This window comes from Sapajus apella, unplaced genomic scaffold, assembly GCF_009761245.1.
Source record: "Sapajus apella isolate SASKATOON/1434 unplaced genomic scaffold, GSC_monkey_1.0 scaffold68, whole genome shotgun sequence".
Taxonomy (NCBI): Eukaryota; Metazoa; Chordata; class Mammalia; order Primates; family Cebidae; genus Sapajus; species Sapajus apella.
The window spans coordinates 1,450,776-1,472,160 of NW_022437008.1; the positions used below are offsets into that span (position 1 = coordinate 1,450,776).

Sequence of the window (21,385 nt, forward strand, 5' to 3'; positions counted from 1 at the left end):
AAAAAAAAAAAAAAAAAAAAAAAAAAAAAGAGCCAGGTGTGGTGGCAGGCTCCTATAGTCCCAGCTACCACAGGGCTGAGGTGGGAGGATCACCTGGGCATGAGAGGTTGAAGCTGCAGTGAACTGTGCTCATGCCACTGCACTCCAGCTTGGGCGACAGAGCGACATCTTGTCTCAAAAACAAAACAAAGAGAATTCAAGAGACAGCTTCAAGAGAAACTGTCTGAGGCCTAAAGATAGGGAAAGAGTCAGAGACAAAAAGGAGAGAAAAGGCCCAAGAGAGACAGACAAATACATCCAAAGAGCCAGAGACTCAAAGCAGGAAAACGAAGATGCAGAGGCAGGAGAAAGATGAAAACAAAGATCCACAGGGTGTCAAATTCAGAGAAAACTCGAAAGACAGAAACCCACGAACAGCTGGAAAGAGACAGAAATAACAGGTAGCACTCATGTGGCACTTAGTAAGACCACACTCCTGTCTGTAAAAATCAAATTCTTCACAGACACCCTATAAGGTAGGGGTTATTCACCTAGTGTGCAGAAAGGAAGCTGGGGTCCAAGAGGCGACATGCACAGCTTGCCTCTAAAACTTGTGCCTTGAACCACCTGGCCAGCTCCCCTGGGACAGACACAGACAGAGGCTGAGTGGCGGCCCGACGGGGCGTGGCCTTTGGGGGGGCGTGGCCTTTGGAGGGCGTGGGAGGCTGAGCCAAGGGAATGAGGGCCTGGACGGTGGGAGGGGCGGAGTGGATTTGGGGATTACCGAGACTCTGGCTCTCGTTGGAGACGCAGCGGCGCCGCGAGCCGTCCAGTACCAGCGGGGGCTCGCAGGTGCAGTGGTAAGAGCCCACGGTGTTGACGCAGCGGCCGCCCTCACAGGCCGGCTCCTCATCAGCGCACTCGTCATTATCTAGGGAGAGGGTGGTTAAGAGGCTTCCCCTTCAACTCCCCCCACCCTTTCCCATTTCTCTTCCCAGCACATTGGCAGTATGCTGGGAAGTCTAGACTCCAGGAAGGACTTCCCGCTGGTGGTGGCCACACTCCAGAGAGGAGCTGGCATGGCTAGGGGTTGAGGAGAGTTGCTGGGGTTGGGGGGAGGGGTGGGGCTCGTACCAATGCACTCCAGCCGCTGTGTGTGGTAGTAGTAACCGTTGCTGCAGTAACACGAGTAGCCGGGGGCCGTGTTCACGCACACGCCACTCTTGCACACCTGGTCTCGGAAGAGCTGACATTCGTCCACATCTGTGGGAAAAGTGGAGAGAGAGAGATGGGGGCGGCTGGATGGGTGCAGTGTGTGAGGGCATGGCCAGGGAAGACAGAGGTGGTGCTAGAGACCAAGAAGTAGAGTCAGGGAAAGAAAGATGGAGCGGTGGCTCCTGCCTGTAATCCCAGCACTTTAGGAGGCCAAGGTGGGCAGATGAGCTGAGGTCAGCTGGAGTCCAGACTGGCCAACATGGTGAAACCCCGTCTCGACTAAAAAATAGAAAAAAATTAGCCAGGCCTGGTGGCTCGTGCCTGCAATTCCAGCTATTCAGGATGCTGAGGCAGGAGAATCACTTGAACCCAGGAGGCAGAAATTGCAGTGGCTGAGATTGCACCATTACTCTCTAGCCTGGGCAACAAGAGCAAAACTCTATCTCAAAAAAAAAAAAAAAAAAAAAAGACAGGACGGGTGGGCTGGGGGAGACAGATACAGAGAAACAGAGGCAAAACAGGAAAAGACAGAGCTGGGCCTCGGAGCTGAGGGGGTGCAGGGTCAAAGGCTGGCCTTACCTCTCCGGAGGCTCGGGTCTCCACTGGGCGCCAGGTAGCCCCGGCCGTGGGGGCACAATGACTGGTACTCAGCTACACACAGAGACAAGCCTGAGCCAGGACACCAGAGCCCCAGCCCCAGCCTGCTCGTGCCCACCTGTCACAAAAGTCACTCTGGCCCCGTCTCAGCCTCATGCCCGCCCATGCCCACCTGGCTGGCAGCTCACCCTTCCCCTGACAGTACTAGTACCTCAACGCCATGTCCAAATGTGTCCCCTGTCCCAAGCCCACACCCCACCCAGTGTTTCCACTCAAGCCCTTGGCCCTGTATCCCCATCAGCCCATGCCCACCTGTCTCAGTGCCTGGGCACTGCTGGATGCGGCAGCCGCTGCCCCAGCCCTCACCCACAGTACAGCAGCACTCCTGCCATGTCACATTCCGAGCCAGGATGTTGTCACATGCATCCGGCGCCGCCGTGTCAAAGTAGCACTCCCGGCGGCCACTGCCCACAGGGCCCTGCCTGGGTGTGCTGGGTCGGCGAGGCGGGGGTGGCCTGGCCGGCAGACCGGGGCTGGCAGGTGCCTGGGGCTGTGAGCCTGGGAATGTGCCTGGGGAGACAAGGGCCTTTAGCCTAGGGTGGGATGAACCCCCAACCCTGCCATGTCGTAGATGGGAAAACTGAGGCCAACAGACTGGGGGAGAGAACCAGACTCCACACTCTTACACTCCTCTGTCATTGTCTCTCTGTCTCACACTGTTACCTCCTGTCATTTCTGCGTCTCTTGCCTCCCCACCTCACACTTTCCCATCACTGCAGCTAACCTCGCGGGTGGGTGGTGAGGGGACTTCCTGGCTTCCTCTCTGGGTCTCTTATCTGGTGTGTTCCAAACTGGCTCAGAGTCTTCACTTTGTCGCCAGGTGCAGTGGCTCCTGCCTGTAATCCCAGCAGTTTGGGAGGCCAAGACGGTAGGATCACTTGAGGTCAGGAGTTCAAGACCATCCTGACCAACATGGTGAAACCCTGTCTCTACTAAAAATACAAAAAATTAGCTGGGCATGGTGGCGTGCACCTGTAATCCCAGCTACTTGGGAAACTGAGGCAGGAGAATCGCTTGAACCTCGGAGGTGGAGGTTGCAGTGAGCTGAGATCGTGCCACTGCACTCCAGCCTGGGCAACACAGCAAGACTATCTCAAAACGAACAAACAACCTATGCCTTGTCTTGGACACAGCTCCCCACCCAGGCAGCCATAGCTTGTCCCCGTGGCCTCTTGGGTGTTTCTCCTACCACCCTCTCCTCTCCTCCCCAGGCCCCTGCCCTAGCCTGTTCCCTGAGCTCCCAGCCTCAGGCATCACCCACTGCAATCACCTTCATATGGCGGGCAGAGGGAGGTTTCAAAATCTGATTCTGTCTTTCCTGCTCAAAACTCTTTCATGAAAACTACACAGCCATGAAGATGGAAATTGTGTCCTTGGCAGCAACATGGGTGCAGCTCAAGGCCATTATCCTAAGCACATGAATGCAGGGACAGAAGACCAAATACCATGTTCTCACTTATAAGTGGGAACTAAACAGTGGGTCCTCATGGATGTAAAGATGCCCACAACAGATGCTGGGGACCCCTAGACGGGGGGGAAAAAAGGTACTGTGCCTGGCTTTTTAAATTTTTAAATGTTACTTAGGCCAGGCACAGTGGCTCACACCTATAATCCCAGCTCTTTAGGAGGCCAAGGAGGGCGGATCACCTAAGGTCGGGGGTTAGAGACCAGCCTGATCAACATAGAGAAACCCTGTCTCTACTAAAAGTACAAAAATTAGCCAGGCATGGTGGCGCACACCTGTAATCCCAGCTACTCGGGAGGCTGAGGCAGGAGCATCGCCTGAAACCAGGAGGTGGAGGTTGTGGTGAGCCAAGACTGCACCACTGCACTCCAGCCTGGACAACAAGAGCGAAACTTTGTCACAAAAAAGTAAAAATAAAAAATACTGTAGCCTGGGCAACATGACAAAACCATGTCTCTACAAAAAATGCAAATATTAGCCATGCATGGTGGTGTGCGCCTGTAGTCCCAATTACTCTGGAGGCTGACTGAAGGATTCCTTGAGCATAGGAGGTGAAGGCTGCAGTGAGCCGCGATCTCACCACTGCACTCCAGCCTCAGTGAAAGTACGACCCTGTCTCAAAAGAATTCAAGAAAAAATTTCCAAAAAAACCTCGAAATTCCTTCCATGGTGCCACAGTGCCCTCCCTTACCGTGGTAAGTCAGCGTGATCGGATGCCTCGCTTCTTCCCTGGTCCCATCTCTCCCAACCCCTTCCTTTGCTCTCTAAATCATGCCACGTTGAATCTGTTTCAGTTCCTCTAACAAGCCAGAAATTCTCTGGTTTTGCCAGGCCTTTGCCCTTGCTGTGTTCTCTGCCCAGAATGCCCTCCTCACACATTGGGCCTGGCTTATTCTCCTCATCCTGCAGCTCTCCGTTCAGATGTCCTCTCCGACAGGAAACCCTCCCCAGCCCTCTTCTCATGCTGGGCCCGGAGCCTCCTCCAAAACTCCCCTGGGCTTTCCCCACCTTGTTGATTTCTCTGGATTGTCACTATCTGGTGATATTTCTGTCCTGTTGGCTTGTGAGCCCCTTGAGGACAGACAGTGATCCCTCCTGGTCACTGCTATGTCCTCAGTGCCCAGAAGATGGTCTGAGCACAGTGGATGCCCTGTGAACATTTGCTAAATGAAAGAATCTGGTAGAGTCAGGGCCAGGACCTAGTTATTCTGACACAGTCTCACTATCCATATTAACCTATGTATTTTTTGTTGATGTTTAAAACAGCAGTATTTAACTGATATGGTAGCTATCCATATCAGGAATGATTAGATCACATAATTTTCTCACGGGGCCAGCAGCCATCAGTTAAATAGACACATCAGTCTCACCAGCAGAAGTTCGGGGCGGAACACAGCGTCCAGTCATGGGGTCAAACTCCTCCGGGCTGGTGGGGCAGACACAGAGGAAGGAGCCCTCAACATTTTCACACAGAGCAGCTCCACATACACCCTGGAGTGTTTCGCACTCATTCACATCTGTAAGCAGGAGACAACAGGGGAGAGGGACTGAGTGGTTATAAGCTTCTATGATTCCAAAGGTCCCAAAGTCTGAGTTTTCAAATATAATGGGTATATTTAATGGCCCAGATCCCATCATCTGCTTTTCTTCTAGTGACAATCCCTGAAATTCCCTTGGGAACCCTGCGCTCCTCTGTTTTTAACCCTGTGCTTTGAATGGGGCTACATCTACTCTGAGAGGAGGGCACAGGTTCCAGGAATAACCAAACAGATGGCTGCATGTCTCTGGCTTAGAGACAGGCAGTGATCATACTGGGTCAATCAAAGCCAGGCCCGACACTTTTGCTAGAAATATTGAAAACGAACCTCCCCTTTTTAGCTCTAGGGTTGCCAACTGGGGATGTTAGCCCAGAGGTTCTAGGGCCACCTTCGTCGTTGTGAAAAAGAATCTGCCTGAAAATCATGCAGTAAAAGAAAGCAGAACTCACAGAAGATAGAAATAGCCTTGTTAAAATTCCTGGATCCAGTTATGCCTGGAGTTCAAATATATCCCAGGGCTTTATAGTTTTAATTCCCTTTAAAGAAATAAAACCTGTTTTGTTTGCATTTGTGAAAATTTACAGAATGCATAATTAAAATTCCTGCATTTCACTGTATATAAATTGCACGTTGAGTGAAAATATCTGTAGGGTACAATGGCTCATGCCTGTAATCCCAGTGCTTTGGGAGGCGATGGCAAGAGGGTTGCTTAAGGCCAGGAGTTCGAGACCAGCCTGGACAACAGAGCAAGAACTCATCTCTACAGGCTGGGCACGGTGCCTAAGGCCTGTAATCCCAGCATTTTGGGAGGCCAAGGCGGGCAGATCACCTGAGGTCAAGAGTTCAAGACCAGCCTGGCCAACATGGTGAAACCTCGTCTCTACTAAAAATATAAAAAATTAGCTGGGCGTGGTGGTGGGTGCCTGTAATCCCAGCTACTCGGGAGGCTGAGGCAGGAGAATTGCTTGAACCCAGGAGGCGGAGGTTGCAGTGAGCTGAGATTGTGCCACTGCACTCCAGCCTGGGCAACAAGAGTGAAACTCCATCTCCAAAAAAACAAAAAACAAACAAACCAAAAAACCTAATCGCTACAGAAATTAAAAACATTAGCCAGGCATGGCTGCGTGTGCCTGTGGTCCCAGCTACTCAGGAGCTGAGTTCTGGAGGGAGGATGGCTTGAGCCCAGGAGTTAGAGGCTGTAGTAAGCTACGATCACACCACCACACTCCAGCCTGGGCAACAGAGGAAGACTCCACCTCAAAAAAAAAAAAAAAAAAAAGAGAGAAGAAAATACCTATAAACACATACTGAACTCTGGTTAGTGATATGCATGTTGAAGAATTTACAGGGAAGCAGACCGGTGCCTGCAATTTACTTTTAACTCTGTCCAAAAAATTAGATGAATTAATGAAGAGCTATGTGAGGCAGCAAGTAGAATAAAATGTTAATCTAGATCATGAAAAGGCAGATGTTCATTCTACGATTCTCTCAATCTGCTTCATATTTAGAAATTTCCCTCATAAAATGTTAGGAAAAATTAGTGTTTATAAACACTTAAGATTAGTGCTTTATACATTTATATACTTTATACATTATTTTTTTGAGATGGAGTTTCACTCTTGTTGCCCAGGCTGGAGTGCAATGGCACAATCTCGGCTCACCGCAACCTCCGCCTCCAGGGTTCAAGTGATGCTCTTGCCTCAGCCTCCCAAGTAGCTGGGATTGCAGGCATGCGCCACCACGCCTGGCTATTTTGTATTTTTAGTAGACATGAGGTTTCTCCATGTTGGTCAGGCTGGTCTCCAACTCCCAATCTCAGGGAATCCGCCCACCTTGGCCTCCCAAAGTGCCGGGATGACAGGCATGAGCCACCGTGCCTGGTATGAAGATGATCTTATGTTCCAAAGTCTAAATTCCACAACCCCAAAGTTCCCATTTGTTCAGATATGTGGGGAGGGGCAGGGCCTGACCAACCTCTCCCACCCACTTTGGTCCCATCCACCCCCTGAAGCCCCGTACCCACGCAGTGACGCCCATCCCGCGCCCCCTCGTAACCCTGGTCACAGAGGCACTGGAAGGAGCCGGGCAGGTTCTGGCACACGGCGTGGGCACCGCAGAAGGACCGGTTCCGGCATTCGTCCACATCTGCAACCACCAGACAGTCAGGCCATTTCTAGACCTTCCACCATCTCCACATCTCACCCGATGCATGACGGACACCCACCCTGGCATCCGCCCCCTGGCGTGGGCTGATAGCCAGGGTCACAGGCGGGTGTGCAGCGGTAGGAGCCAGGGGTGTTCTCGCAACGCTGGGCTCCGCAAATCTCAGGACCATATTCTTGGCACTCATCCACATCTGCAGAACATGGAGGAGATAAAAGGGGAGTCAAAGGGCTGAATTCAGAAGTTCCTAATGCCACTTCCAGTCCCCAAGACTAAGATGTCTTTAGAAATCTGGTATTCTAGGAGCCTGAGCTTCTAAAGATCAATAGTGTTGGTAACTTTCTTCTTTGAGACGGAGTCTCACTCTGTTGCCCAGGCTGGAGTACAGTGGCTCAATCTCAGCTCACTGCAACCTTTGCCTCCTGGGTTCAAGCAATTCTCCTGCCTTAGCCTATGGAGCAGGTGGGACTACAGGTGTGCACCACTACGCCCTGCTAACTGTTATATTTTCAGTAGAGATGGGGTTTCACCATGCTGGCCAGGCTGGTCTCGAACTCCAGACCTCAAGTGATCAGCACACCTTGGCATCTGAAAATCCTGGGATTACAGGTGTGAGCCACTGCACCTAGCGTTTTTTTTTTTTTTTTTTTTTTGGTTGAGATGGGGTTTTATTATATTGGCCAGGCTGGTCTTGAACTCCTGATCTCAAGTGATCTACCTGCCTCAGCCTCCCAAAGTGCTGGGATTACAGGTGTAAGCCACTATACCTGCCCGTTTTTTTTAAACAGGGGTCTTGCTCTGTTGCCCAGGCTGGAGTGCAGTGGCAGGATCATAGCCCACTGTAGCCTCAACTTCCTGGGTTTTGGCAATTCTCCCACCTCAGCATCTTGAGTAGCTGGGATTACAAGCATGGGCACTACACCCAGCATAGTTGAAAACTATTTTTTTTTTTTTTTTTTTTGAGATGGAATTTTGCTTTTGTTGCCCAGGCTGGAGTGCAATGGCGTGATCTCGGCCCACTGCGACCTCTGCCTCCTGGGTTCAAGCGATTCTTCTGCCTCAACCTCCTGAATAGCTGGGATTATACGCATATGCCACCACGACCGGCTAATTTTGTATTTTTAGTAGAGACGGGGTTTCTCCATGTTGGTCAGGCTGGTTTCGAACTCCTGACCTCAGGTGATCCACCAGTCTCAGCCTCCCAAAACGCTGGGATGACAGGCGTGAGTCACCGCATCCGGCCAGTTGATAACTCTTAAGTCCTCACTGGTGTTTCTGAAAAGCATGGTCCCGCCTCAGGGCCCTTGCACTGGCTGTTCCCTCTGCCATGAACAGTCTCCCCTCAGTTAGCTGTGTGGCTGCCTCCCTCACTTCCCTCAGGGGTCTAGGTCAAGCCTGTCTAGCACTCTTCCCAACATGACAGATGCTCTGTCATCTCTGTCCCATCTGTCCTTTGTTTTCCTTCCTAAACCTGACATTATACGTGTGTATTTTTGGTACGCCAACTGTCACCTCCCTAGAATGCAAACTCGACAATAGTAGGGATTTGTGTTGGCTTTGTTCCTTGCTACCTCTCCAGGGCCAGGAACAGTGCCTGACACATAGTAGGTGCCCCTCAGTTTTTTATGAATCTTGAACTTATTCACCTATTTATTATCTCCACTTCCCCTCACAATAACTCCAGGAAGGCAGGGGTTTTTATATAACTTATTTCCTGTTGCACACTTATTTCCTGTTCCAGACACTGGCATAGAGTAGGTGCTTAATGAATTCTTGTGGAATGAATAAGATCTCATGAAACTAGACTTCCATGAGTCAGAGATCTAGCAGAGTCAAGGGCAGCCCACAGATGATTTGTTTCATGTATTCCACAAGATGCGGACTCACACGCCATCACCCCCCACACAAAATATATATATACTGTGTGGAAGATTAGCCCCACCCTCCTGCCCCTCTGGAGTCTGACCCGGGAGTGGTGAAATAGGCGGGCAGAAGGGAAGGTCTGGAAAGTAAGAGAAGGCGGAGCAGAGATAAGGAGGCGCGGGCCTATGTGTTGCCCCTGGAAAGGCCAGTATGAAGAGACCAGGGAAAGGCAGGGCTTAAACGGGTGGGGGCCATCGCTGGGAGAATTTCACCTTGGGAATTTCGCTTTGGGAAAGGATGGGGCCCAGGGCCGCCGGGATTGGGCCTCTTTGGAGGGAAGGCTTTGGAAGTAGGAGTGGTGAAGGACGGGGAAAGGGCGCGTCCAAACTTTTGTTAGGAAGACAAGGGGCCTGAAGAGGGGGTTTTAATCCAGAGGCAGACTGGAAGAGGCGGGACCTAACAGCTTTGGGGAGGTGTCTTCCTGGGGGCATAGCCTAAAATGTGGACCTGGCTTCAACTGCAGAGGTGAAATGGGCTGCGGCTGGAAGCGAGGCTTGGCGGTGATCCAGACACAAGTAAATACATGGACACGGTGGCGGCTTATTTCCCCCTCCCTAAGTCCAGGAGGCAGGGCGCCCCTCCTTGGTCCCCAAGAGAGCAGCCTCCAGCACCCCGTTGCAAGCGCTGGAAGAGGGGGCTGGGGGTAGGCTCACCGTCACAGGTGCCCTCGGGGCCCGCATGATACCCGGGGTCACAGTCCCGGACACAGCGGTAGGAGCCAGGGGAGTTCTCACAGCGCTGCGACCCACACAGGGCCGGGCCCCGCTCGCGACATTCGTCCACGTCTGAGGAGGGAGGTCGGGTGGTCGGATGTGGGAAGAAGGCAGGTAAGATGGGGGAGACAAGGAGGGGAGAGGAGAGTCAGAAGGGGGAGGCCGGGGAAGCAGAGAAAAGGGCAGGGGAAGGGGGAAGTAGAGGAGAAATGGGGAAGTTAGGAGAGGAGGCGGGGGAAGGAGGTAAGGGGAGGGGAGAATCGGAGGAAGAAACACAGAGTTTGGAAGACAATGGGCGGGCCAGTGGCAGAGTCGGAGGGAGGAGGGATCGGGCCGGGGCGGGGCCTCTCACCGAGGCAGGAGGCGAGGTCCGGGCCGGCGCGGTGTCCCGGAGGACAGATGCACTCGAAGGAGCCGTCGGTGTTGGTACAGATGCCGCTCTGGCAAAGGTCCTCCTCGCTGCACTCGTCCACGTCTGCGGGACAGGGCGTCCGAAAGCCCGGCCCAACTCCCCCTCTGCCTGACATTCCAGGCCACACCACTCCGCCGCCCCTCGGCGCTCCTAGACCTTTCACGCCTTCCCCAACCTGCCTCAGGCTCCCCAGTCCCTGCAAGCCCCGCCCCCCGATGGATTTTAATCAGCTTCTTTCCAATCACTGCCCAAATACCCAGACTCCGCCCTTTCCCCCGCCATACCCTCCCCCTCACTGCCTCGAGACTCCCACCAGCTGTCCACAATCGTGCTGGGAGACCCAGGCCAGCCAGGTGCGGTGGCTCAAGCCTGTAATCCCAGCACGTTGGGAGGCCGAGGCGGGCTGATCACGAGGTCAGGAAATCGAGACCATCCTGGCTAACACCGTGAAACCCCGCCTCTACTAAAAATAGAAAAAAAAAATTAGCCGGGCGTGGTGGCACACGCCTGTGGTCCCAGCTACTAGGGAGGCTGAGGTAGGAGAATCGCTTGGACCCGGGAGGCGGAGGTCGCGGTGAGCGGAGATTGCGCCACTGCACTGCAGCCTGGGCGACAGAGAGATTTCCTCTCAAAAGAAAAAAAAAAAAAATTCTTTGTCTGAGATGCTTAGGAAAACTCAAAAAAAAAAAAAAAAAGAAAAAAGGACACCGGCCAAAAACTCGTTTTCCCCTTTGCGCCCTCTTTTCCCCTTCCCGCCTTTTCCTGCCCTAAGCCCACCCTTTCCGTGCCCAGGACCAGCCTGGGTACGAACCGAGACAAGAGGCTCCGCGGGGTCCGGGCCGGTAGCCGGGGGCACAAGTACAGGCAAAGGAGCCGTCGGTGTTGAGGCATTCGCCGTGAGGGAAGCAGAAATCGCCCTCCAGGCACTCGTTCACGTCTAGGGTTTCCGGGAGATTGGGCGGAGTCATGGAACCTGCCCTCCTAGACATCAGCCCCGCCCACAACGCATAACCCCGACCCCGCCAATGGCAGGTTTCTAAGCTCCTCCCACAGTGCATGGTCCCGCCTCCACCTTTCCAGCTGGCTTTGCTCTGGAACCCAGGCCCCACTCCCAGGCGCTCTGGCAGGTCCTTATGATGCTCACCTGCGCAGGGCCCCGGCCGACCCGATGGCGCCCTGTAGCCTGGCGCGCAGCTGCAGCGGAAGGAGCCTTCAGTGTTAGTGCAGTGGCCGTGGGGACCACAGGGGGCACCCGAACTGCATTCGTCCACATCTGTGGGGGGTGGGGGCGGGTTCAGAAAGTGTCCAGTCTAGGGACACACCGGACGAATCCTCTTGGAGTAGGGGGTCTGGGGGAGGTGGTGGGAAGTGTCGTGAGTTGGAGACTGAGGGAGGGCTCTATTGCAGAGGTGGGTAGGGCTGATCCAGGTTCCCGGGTTCTGGGGACCATGGTTACCAGTCTTGTGGGTCTAGGTTTCTAGGAACTGCCTGCGTCAGGATTTGGGGGTCAGAAGGAGGGACTCTGCATTAGACAGGGATCAGAAATGAACTAGGGCAAGGGACCAGTCAAGTATTATAAACCAGGCTCATTGGATGGGATTCAGCTGAACCATGGGTCAGAATCAGTGACTGGAATCTGAGTCCAGTTAAGGTCAGAGGTTACAGTCAGGGTGCAGAATTCTGCCTCAAGTCAGGGACCAGGGTCAGGGATCAGGAACCCAATCAGGTTCCAGAGAACGGATTCGGAGAATAGGCAGAGGCAGTGAAAGAGACCGGACCAAGAGTCACAGAGTCAGGGTTATGGTCTGCTATGGTGAGTGGTTATGATTAGGGCCAAATGTCACAGTCAAATTCAGGAGTTACAGGTCACATTCAGGGCCGGAGTCAGGAGGGTCACAATTGCTATCAGGGTATGGGCAGAGACTATCAAGGGTGATGGTTAGGGTCAAATATCAGTGTAAAGTTGGGTCTCAGGGGTCACATTCAGGATCAAGAGTTGTGGTCCAGGTCAGGGTCAGGTGTCATAGGCCCTGGGGATGGAGGTACTGAGGTCCAGGTCAGGAGGTTATAGGCTAGTTCACAGTTGTGATCTGGGTCAAGGGTCAGGGGTCATGATGCAGGCCCAAGGTCACAGCCAGGGCCTGGTCTCACCAGTGCATCTGCCACGGTGCAGGTGGTGGCCAGGAGGACAGGCCCTGCACTGGAAGGAGCCGGGTGAGTTCACACACTCCTGCCCAGGGCATGCCAGGTGGTTCTCACACTCATCCACATCTAGGGTGCAGGGGAGAGGGTGGCCTTGAAGAAGCGGCCCAATGCCCCCCCCCACACCCATACACATGCCTCCCTCCCTCCCTGGGCTCACCCTCGCATTCAGAGCCAGCAGCATTGGGTTGGAAGCCAGTGGGGCAGACACACTGGAAGCTGCCTTCTGTGTTCTTGCACCGGCCGTAGGTGCAGGGTGGAGGGCTACGGGCACACTCATCCACATCTGGGGCAGAGAGGACCAATGGGGCTGAGAAAGGGACCTGCACCCATCCCCATGGCCATTGCCACCCACCCCAGCATTCCAGTCTTGAGCCAGCCTCCTGGACTAGGTTTAGGCTGCTCCTTCTTCCCAGAAGGACAGACACCTTCCTCATGTCCCCATTCAATAGCCTCTCCAGCTACTAGGGTGGGGCTAAGGCACTAACTCCATATTGCCTGCCCTGCCTCAGGCGATCCTTCCTTAGAGTTCCCATAAGCACAAGAGTATCTTTTAAAAAGGGAGGAGGGATGGGCAGCACTATCTTATTTTGTTGAAAGGAGAGAAGACTCTGGAGTGAGGCCCCCATCCCTCAGCCCCTGTTCTCCATCTCTGAGCCCCATTACTCTGCCTCTCTGCCCCTCAATAATCTCTCTCCAGTCCCCACAGCACAGTGGTGCAGTGGGGCTAAGCTTAGCACCCTCACCTTGGCAGGGGGCCCCAGGCCCTTGGGATCGAAAGCCAGCCGGGCAGGCACAGTGAAAGGAGCCTGCCGTGTTGTCACAGCGGCCAGGCCCGCAGGGCGGTGGCTCCTGGGCACACTCATCCACATCCTCTTCGCATGCCGAGCCCCGGAAGCCAGCCGGGCAAACACAGCGGAAAGAGCCGGGCAGGTTCTCACAGGCCCCTCGGCCGCACAGGCCCGGGCTCTGGGTGCATTCATCCACATCTGCATAGGGAAGGGGACCCAGGGTCGCTTGCTCCCCTCTGCCTCCCCTCTGACCTCTGTCACTTTGGCTTTCCACCCTCCATCATTCTGTCCCCCTGACCCCATCACTATTCCTCCTTGTCACCATCATCTGACTCTACATCCTCCACCAAACCCTACTAAGCTGCCTGGCTGGCTGTTAGAGCTCTGCCTCTGTAGTCCCCAGGAGGAGGCCTCCTCCCCTGTCCTCCATAACTCTGCTCCTCTTACCCACCCGATTACTGACATCTCCATCCCTCTTCATTCTGCTTCCCCATCTTCCATGACTCAGCCTTTCTGTTTCCCATCACTTGGCCTCTCCATCCCAGGTCTCTCTCTACTGCCATCAAGCCACACGTCTGCTCCAGAGCCTGGCCTCTGCCCCGTCAATCAGCTCTCTTTGCCCTGTTGTTCAGTCTCTCCGGCCCTCATCACTGCGCTCCACCCCTCCCCTTGCACCCCTTCCCGGCTGCCCCTCCCAGGCCCTCACCCTGGCAGCTGGCTCCGTGAGGCACAGCCTGGTATCCAGCGGGGCACACGCACAGGAAGCTGCCTGGCGTGTTCTCGCAGCGCCCGAGGTCACACGGCGGCGGCACGCGGTGGCACTCATCCACGTCTGTGGGTACAGACCAGGCAGCTGGGACTGGGGCAGACAGTCCCGGGAAAAGCGACGCGGGCAGGCGGGGGTAGGGGGAAGCGGGAGCTGGGCCAAGCTTGGGCCAGAGTCAGGTGGAGAGGGACACAGTGAGAGGGGGCAATTGGGGAGGGCAGGGTTTGGTAGGGCAAGGGCAGGAAGGACAGCTTTGGGGACCCAGCAAAGGGAAGGTGGGGTCGGGGCTAGAGAAGAAAGCAGTTTGGGAATGGGGCTCTGGGGTGGCAGGTTTGGAATCAGGGTTCGTGGTGAGATTGGTTACCGCAGCTGCAGGACAGGGGCGGGGCCTGGGGGAGGGAGGGAGTCTGGGACAGGGAGGGGAGTGGCCAATAAGGGCGGGGCCTGAGCGTGGAGGCGGAGCAATACGAGCGGCTACCAGGCCCGGACAGGACGAGGCAGTCTGGGGGCTTGGTAGGGGTGGGGCCAAAGGGAAGCCGGAGCTGGGTGGAGGCGGGGCAGGGAGGGGCGGGGCCAAGGGCACGGGCAGAGCAGCCCTGAGGCGGGACCCACGAGGGGAAGCTTGGGAGGGCTGGAGAGGCTCTGGAGTGAGGGCAGGAGCGAGACCTGGGGTGGGCCTGAAGCCGGGTGGGGAGAATTTCTCACCCAGGCATTCCGTAGCCCGCGGGCCGGCTCGGAAGCCCGGGCCGCACATGCAGCGGAAGCTGCCTGGTGAGTTCTCGCAGCGCCCGGGAGCACAGGGCGGAGGCACGCGGCGACATTCGTCCACGTCTGAGGACACGGAGGGGGCTGGTCACAAGGTGACCGGGCAAAGCCCTCTGCTGCGCCTCCTCCCGCCCCCTCCGCCCTGCTCACCAACACATCGGGTGCCCTGGGGGCCGAGCCGGAAGCCGGAGTCGCAAGCGCAGGTGTAGCCGCTGGGCCGGGGAATGCAGCGTCCTGGGCCGCAGACCTGGGGGTTGCGCTGACACATGCCCGGGGAGGGACCTGGGGGGTCCAGTCAGCCAGGGTTCCCCCATCTCCGAATCCTCCATCCCTTTCTTCCCAGTACAATCCGCCCCTCACCGCCCCGGTAGGCTGCCTAAAACACCTTCTTGGATGTCTCCTCCCCAAGCAAGCCCAGTCGCCCAGTCTTCTTCTCATCTCCATCTCCTTTATCCTGGAAACGTTCTCATCAGATCTTTGGCAACCCCGAGGTCTCTGGCTTTGAATAGTTTGCTCTCCAACCCTCTGCCTGAGATACAATCTTAGTGCCCTCCCTGAGAAATAATGATCTAATATTAGATAATGAAAAATACCATAAGTATTCATCTGAGCACTTACTATGTGTCAGACACTTCAGAGACATCTCAGCAATGATCCCCATTTTACCGATGAAAAAACTGAGTCTCAGAGGTTAAATGGCTTGCTCAATTGACACAGGAGAGCCCAACTCCCATTCCAGCTCCTGATCTAACTACCACCCAACCCTTCAAATGCTTATCTTTTCTCACCCATTCCTGAATTCCTCTCCCTTAACATTCCTATTTGCTGTATTCTGGAATCTCCACCTTAGAATCTCTTCCTCCAGAATCCCACCTGTAATACCTCCATCAATGCCCTCAATTATTTCTTTTTTTTTGAGACAGTTTTGCTCTTGTCACCAAGGCTGGAGTGCAATGGCACAATCTCGGCTCACTGCAACCTCTGCCTCCTGGGTTCAAGCGATTATCCTGCCTCAGCCTCCCAATTAGCTGGGACTACAGGCGTCTGCCACCATACCCAGCTAATTTTTGTAGTTTTAGTAGAGAAGGGGTTTCATCATGTTGGACAGGCTGGTCTCAAACTCCTGACCTGGTGATCCACCCGCCTCGGCCTCCCAAAGTGCTGGGATTACAGGAATCAACCACCACTCCCAGCCCAATGCCCTCAATTCTTTCTACCAAACCTGATTCAGGAATCTCAGGACCAGTCCAGGCAGGGATGCTGGGCAAGGGAAGCTCAGGGCCGGGCCGAGGATCGGGCCGAGGGTCAGGCCGGGGCTCCGGGCGATGGGTGGACAGAAAGCCTGGTAAGGAAGAGGTATCAGTGAGTGGAGCCCAAATCCTCTCCTCCCTCCTTTCACTATGGGGCTGGGGCAGCCCCTTGAAGATGGCACTCACTCCTGCCTGAGCCAGCTCACCTGCAGATGGCCGAGAGGTGGCTGGCAGGGTACGAGGCTGGCTGAGTGACACTCGGGGTGGCTCCTGGGCCAGGGGTCTGGTGTTGTAGCGGAGGTCGGAGGCCGAGTAGTGGTAGCCAGGGCCAGCCGGGCAGATCTCCCGGAAACCCTCTGGGAACAGGAAAGAGAGAGGGACAGAGAGAGAACAAGAGAGTGGGAGGAAAGCGATGGCTAGCCCAAACTCTGGCCTTGGCTGGGGGCAGGGCTTGGCTGGAGAGTGTCAGGAGTCGGAGGCTGGGATGGGGGGGTTTCCATGCCAAACAGTAGGATGTCTCAGAGGCTAAAGGTGGGGCCAAGAGAGTTTTCCCCTATTTGGGATGGTGGCAGGGACAGGGTTGAGGGCGGGGTCTGGTTTTGGTCCACAGGGACAGAGTTGGAGGCTAGGAAATAGCTCCCTTGTGGAATTTAGTTTTAAGCAGAAGATAGAATTCCAGGGAGGTGTCTCAGGGAGGGGCATTCCTGGTGGGGCCCTAAGTGGGGGCTAAGCTGAAGGCAGTATCTCAGAAGCTGGGGACTTGGTCAAAGCTCAGGGACAGTGTGGGGCTGGCGTGGATGCTCAGGAGACAATACCTATTTTGGGGGCTCAGAAGTAGGTGTGGCTGCGGATGGAGGGGTGGGTGTGGCTACGGATAGAGGTGGAGCCGTGGTCTCGGTCCAGTTGAGGCCTGCGGTCTCAGAGGGTGGGGCCTGGCCAACGCTGCAGCCCAGCCAGGTTAGGGGCGGTGAGCCTCAGGGTTGGAGGCCGGGGCGTAGAATGAGCGCCACGTGTGTTGCCCGTGGGGATAGGCACGGCCGCAGGGTCTCACCTGAGCCGAAGGGTGGGCAGAGCTGGCAGCCCCGGCCCCAGGCCTTGCCCACGCGGCTACAGCAGCAGATCTGTTTAGTGATGTTCCGCAGAATGGGCAGCGAACAGCCACCGTCGCGGAGCACGCGGAAGCAGGGCCCTTTGGCCTCTGAGATCACGTGTTGGGCTGCGAGGAGCGAGGAGGAAATTCTTCAGGGCGGGGTTGGGAATGCCGCGGCACTGAGGGATCTGGGAGAGAGGGGAATGGTTCCGGGATGGGGGGGGGGGGGGGGGGTTGGTGGGTGTGAGGGGCATTTGGGAGAGGTCTGAGAAGGTCTGAAGGAGAGCAATGGGCTCTGGAGGTCTGAGAAGGGCTTGGAGCCTCAGTGAGGTGTCAGTGGTGAATGAGAAACTGAGAAGAATCTCGAGATCTGAAGAAAGTCGAGTAGTCGAGGGGGATGAGAGGATTTGGGAGTCTGAGAAGGATTCAAGAAAGTTTGGGAGAGCCAGGTGCGGTGGCTCATGCCTGTAATCCCAACACTTTGGGAGGCTGAGGCGGGCAGATCACTTGAAGCCAGCGGTTTGAGGCCAGACTGGCCAACACGGTGAAACTGTCTCTACCAAAAATACAAAAAGAAAAAAAAAATTAGCCGATCATGGTGGTGCCCGCCTGTAACTCCAGCTACTCGGGAGGCCGAGGCAGGAGAATCACTTGAACCCAGGAGGCAGAGGTTGCAGTGAGGGGAGATCGTGCCACTGCACTCCAGCCTGGGCGACAGAGCAAGACCCTGTCTTAAAAATAAAAAATAAAAAAATAGTGCTGAGTGCGGTGGCTCATGCCTGTAATCCTAGCACTTTGGGAGGCCGAGGCGGGTGGATCACGAGGTCAAGAGATCGAGACCAGCCTGGCCAACATGGTGAAACCCCGTCTCTACTAGAAATACAAAAATTAGCCGGGCGTGGTGGCATGCGCCTGTAGTCCCAGCTACGCGGGAGGCTGAGGCAGCAGAATTGCTTGAGCCTGGGAGGCGGAGATTGCAGTGAGCCGAGATCGCGCCACTGCACTCCAGCTTGGCACCTGGCGACAGAGTGAGACTGTCTCAAAAAAAATAAATAAAAATAATCTGGGTGTCTGGAGGATCTAGATCCAAAAGGCTTGAGAGGTCTAAAGATGGTCCGGGGATGCTGAGGCTATATGAGAATCTGAGAAGTTCTGAGGTGGCTCTGCGGAACCTGGGAGTCTGGGAAGATCTCAGGGGTCTGATCCCCCAGGATGCTCTGGGACGTGGTCTGAGGGCAGGGCGGGCATCAGACCCAGCCTCAGCCCCCTGCTGGTGGCTCACAGATGCAGCTGCTGCGGGACGAGTCGAGCAGAAAGCCGTCGGGGCACACGCACGTGTAACCGCCGCGCGTGTTTGCACACTCGCCGTGCTGGCAGCGCCCGCCAGTCGCGCACTCATCCACATCTGCCAGGGTTGGGGAGGGTCACTGTGGAGTCAGGAACTTGATCCCTGCAAATCCGGCCCCCAGAACCAAGCTCCTCCCACCCCTGCCCCGTCTTACCTTCGCAGGACCCATTAATTCTTGCAAAGCCGGTTGGACAAGGTCCATCTGGGGCGCCCACTCTTTCGGAGTTCCCTGAGGCCAGAGGAGAGGGGTGGGCCATGGACGGGTGGGCGGAGCGAGAATTGAGTGGGCGGAGCCGAAGACGGGGTGAGAGGGACTAAAAAACGTTGGCTGTAGTTTGATTGCAGGGTCAGCCTTAGATTGGCAGTTTGAAATGGCCACATTGGAGACTCCCAAAGTACATGGGAAGGGCCGAGGTACAAAGGCAGGGTGAGAACAGAGTGGCCAAAGTCAGAAAATGGGGTGGGTGGTCCCAGAGCGGTATGAATAGCTCAGGACTGGAAGTGGCCTCCACAATGGGATAGGCGTGGCTACAATTGGTGAACTGGGTTTATCTAGGGCAGAGTAGGAGAATCGGTGAGGTTCTCACCCCTCCCCAGCTCCGAGCACCTCGAGGACGTCCTGGGGCTTACCCTGGTGCTCCGAGCACAGCTGACAGTCGTGAACGCCCCAGGCCAAGCCGGCCCCTCCGCAGCAGACCTCCTGCGTCCGGAGCCCCGGCAGCGGGGACGCGCACTGCGGGGAAGTGATGGGTGAGCGCGCCCCCGCGCGGAGGCACGCTCCGGGCCCCTCCCCACCGGCATCCTCTCACTTCGCCTCCGCGCAGCTCCCGAAAGCAGTAACCGAAGCCCGAGGCGTCTGAGTAGCTGTCCTCCCGTGGCGCGCTTTGTGCCAACACGGTGTAGGGCGCCGCCGCCTCCGCCCGCGCCGCCGCCTCCGCCCGCGCCACCGCCTCGGCGTCCGCCTCCTCCCACGGGCCGGACACACGCTCCACCTGGTGCACCACCACCGATGCCTCCTGCGGGTGCTCCACGTGGACGCTCACCATAGACGCCACGCCTAGGGAAGGCACGGCCGGGCAAAGGGATGTTTACATGGGTTCTTACGGGCTGGGGCTAGACAAAGCAGGGGGCGCGAACTGGGCAAGGGTGCTTGGGAAGGCGGGAAAGATGAGGGTCAGGTACATGGTGAAAAGCTTGACAGAGGGGTCGGAAGGGACTCTGGCCACACTTTCCTCACCGTGCTCGTCGTCGCGGTGGTTGGCCAGTGGCATAGTGTACACGGAGCGAGTGAGACCTGGCATAGCCGGGGCCGGGGGCCGGGCGCCCGAGGAGTGCAACTGGCAGAACTTGCCAGCGAAGTCCGGGGGACAGAGGCAGCGGTCAGGCTTCACGCACACACCGCCATTGTGACAGATCAAGGGACACAGGACTGGGAGGAGAACGAGGACACTCAGGAGAGGCGCCACCACTCCTGGCAGGTTCCCCTGTGGTCAGCGAAGTCCCTACGCCCTCGAGGTATCATTCATTTCTAAGTTGCTCCGCCCTCAGCTGTCATGTGGCCCCGCCCCAATTCCGGCAGGAGTATTGGCCCAGTCCAGTCGTTCAGCCATCAGAGGTACAGCCCCACCTATTAAGTCGGCAGGCTCTCGTTCGATTGCCCAGGCTGGAATGCAGCGACATGATCATGGCTCTGCAGCCTGGACCTCCTAAGCTGAAGTGATCCTCCCACCTCAGCCACCTGAGTAGCTGAGGCCACAGGCGTGCACCACGTCGGGCTATGATTTTTAATTTTGTGGAGACGGGGTGTCACTTTGTTGGCCAGGCTGGTCTTGAACTCCTGGGCTCAGGCAATCCTCCTGCCTCAGCCTCCCAAAGTGCTGGGATTACAGGCATGGGCCCAGCCAGCCCTCAGGTTGTTTTTCACTTTCAAGTCAACCTCTCGCATCCCACTTTCTGGCCGAGTCCACGGGGTTACAGCCCCGCCCAGACGGCGCTGACTCCGCCCATTCCGTAGTCAACTGAACCCTTTGCTGTTCCAGCCCCTCCGACCCAGCGCTGATCCCTTCCATTGACTCAAACCACATTTTAGCCACTCCCTGGCATAACTCCCCGCCCAACTCGGTCTCCTTCGCTAGCCCGCCCATACTCCCTCTGCGTAGTCCACGAAGTCCTAGCCCCGCCCCCTGGCTGTGCCCCCTTTCTAGCCCCTCTCACATTACCTTCCACCCGCAGGATGCTAAACCTCGCCTATCCAGGAGCTTAAACTGCCGCCTCTAGCCCCGCCCACCTCCCTTTCCGCACTCTGATTCGCCCGGCTCACTTGCTCACGCCCCTCCCACCCCACCTCCAGGCAGTCCGGGCGCCCTAGTTCTGCCCACCGCGCGTTTTCTCCGCCTACCGCGCTTTTTCTCCGCCCACCTCCTCTCCGGCTGGGGCTTTAGAGTTCTAGCTCTGCCTCACCGCCTCCAGTAGCACCGGGGCGGGGCCACGAGCGGGAACGCGCTTCCACTCTCCTTTGCGCGCCCTCGCTGGGCCCCAGGCCACCTCCGGGCGGGGCACTGCCAGCTGTGCGGCGGGGTAAACAAAGAGAGAGGTGCGGCGGGGGCAGGGCGGCGGCTCCGCATTCCGGACCCTTGGGGAGCCCCGGGACCGTGGAGCCAAAGGAGGCCGGACTGTCCTGCGAGAGCACCCCTTCCCTCTCTCTCCCGGAGCTGCAGAGAACAGCTGGAGACAGCTGTGCGTAGGGGAGGGAGGAGGCAGGCGGCCGGGAGAGGCGTGTGTGGGATTCTGAGTCACAACTGTAGAGAGGAAAGGACACGGAGAGCCACCTCCATTTAGAAGGATAAAGAGACTGGAGTCCTGGGAGGAGATCGGTTAAAGGGCAGTCCTCTAGAGTTGAAAGACGCTGGAGGTTTCTGGGATGGAGAACCTAGCTCAGAGGAAACTGAGGCGCCCTTTCAGCAGGAGTCCTTCTGGGGACGTTTACCTAGAAAACAGGACTCTAGTGCTTCCTAGGACACAACCAGTTTGAGGGTGCTGAAAACAGGGTTTAGATAGAGAAGTGGAATTCCTGGAGGTCATCAGCACTTAAGAGCCTCAATTGGCCGA

General features: G+C 56.2%; 1 protein-coding gene across 6 annotated transcripts in view; it reads right to left on the reverse strand.

Annotated features, from left to right (window-relative positions):
- Positions 1-21,385, reverse strand: part of LTBP4 (latent transforming growth factor beta binding protein 4) — a 34,849-nt gene that overhangs the window by 5,068 nt on the left and 8,396 nt on the right. For 3 of the 6 annotated variants that reach the window (XM_032248732.1, XM_032248734.1, XM_032248728.1), the window contains 25 exons: positions 19,515-19,706; positions 19,087-19,334; positions 18,908-19,010; positions 18,432-18,506; positions 18,212-18,334; positions 16,891-17,055; positions 16,046-16,195; positions 15,812-15,931; positions 14,740-14,871; positions 14,530-14,655; positions 13,765-13,890; positions 13,014-13,256; positions 12,428-12,553; positions 12,217-12,336; positions 11,210-11,338; positions 10,877-11,002; positions 10,006-10,128; positions 9,594-9,725; positions 7,079-7,210; positions 6,874-6,999; positions 4,687-4,833; positions 2,104-2,361; positions 1,774-1,845; positions 1,114-1,242; positions 764-910 (listed from right to left, as the gene is read on the reverse strand). In XM_032248732.1, coding sequence (XP_032104623.1) covers positions 764-910; positions 1,114-1,242; positions 1,774-1,845; positions 2,104-2,361; positions 4,687-4,833; positions 6,874-6,999; positions 7,079-7,210; positions 9,594-9,725; positions 10,006-10,128; positions 10,877-11,002; positions 11,210-11,338; positions 12,217-12,336; positions 12,428-12,553; positions 13,014-13,256; positions 13,765-13,890; positions 14,530-14,655; positions 14,740-14,871; positions 15,812-15,931; positions 16,046-16,195; positions 16,891-17,055; positions 18,212-18,334; positions 18,432-18,506; positions 18,908-19,010; positions 19,087-19,334; positions 19,515-19,578 — 3,442 coding nt within the window. In that variant the 5' untranslated portion in view covers positions 19,579-19,706. The remainder of the gene's footprint in view (positions 1-763; positions 911-1,113; positions 1,243-1,773; positions 1,846-2,103; positions 2,362-4,686; positions 4,834-6,873; positions 7,000-7,078; positions 7,211-9,593; positions 9,726-10,005; positions 10,129-10,876; positions 11,003-11,209; positions 11,339-12,216; positions 12,337-12,427; positions 12,554-13,013; positions 13,257-13,764; positions 13,891-14,529; positions 14,656-14,739; positions 14,872-15,811; positions 15,932-16,045; positions 16,196-16,890; positions 17,056-18,211; positions 18,335-18,431; positions 18,507-18,907; positions 19,011-19,086; positions 19,335-19,514; positions 19,707-21,385) is intronic. The other 3 variants (XM_032248730.1, XM_032248729.1, XM_032248733.1) reach the window with 3 other exon arrangements.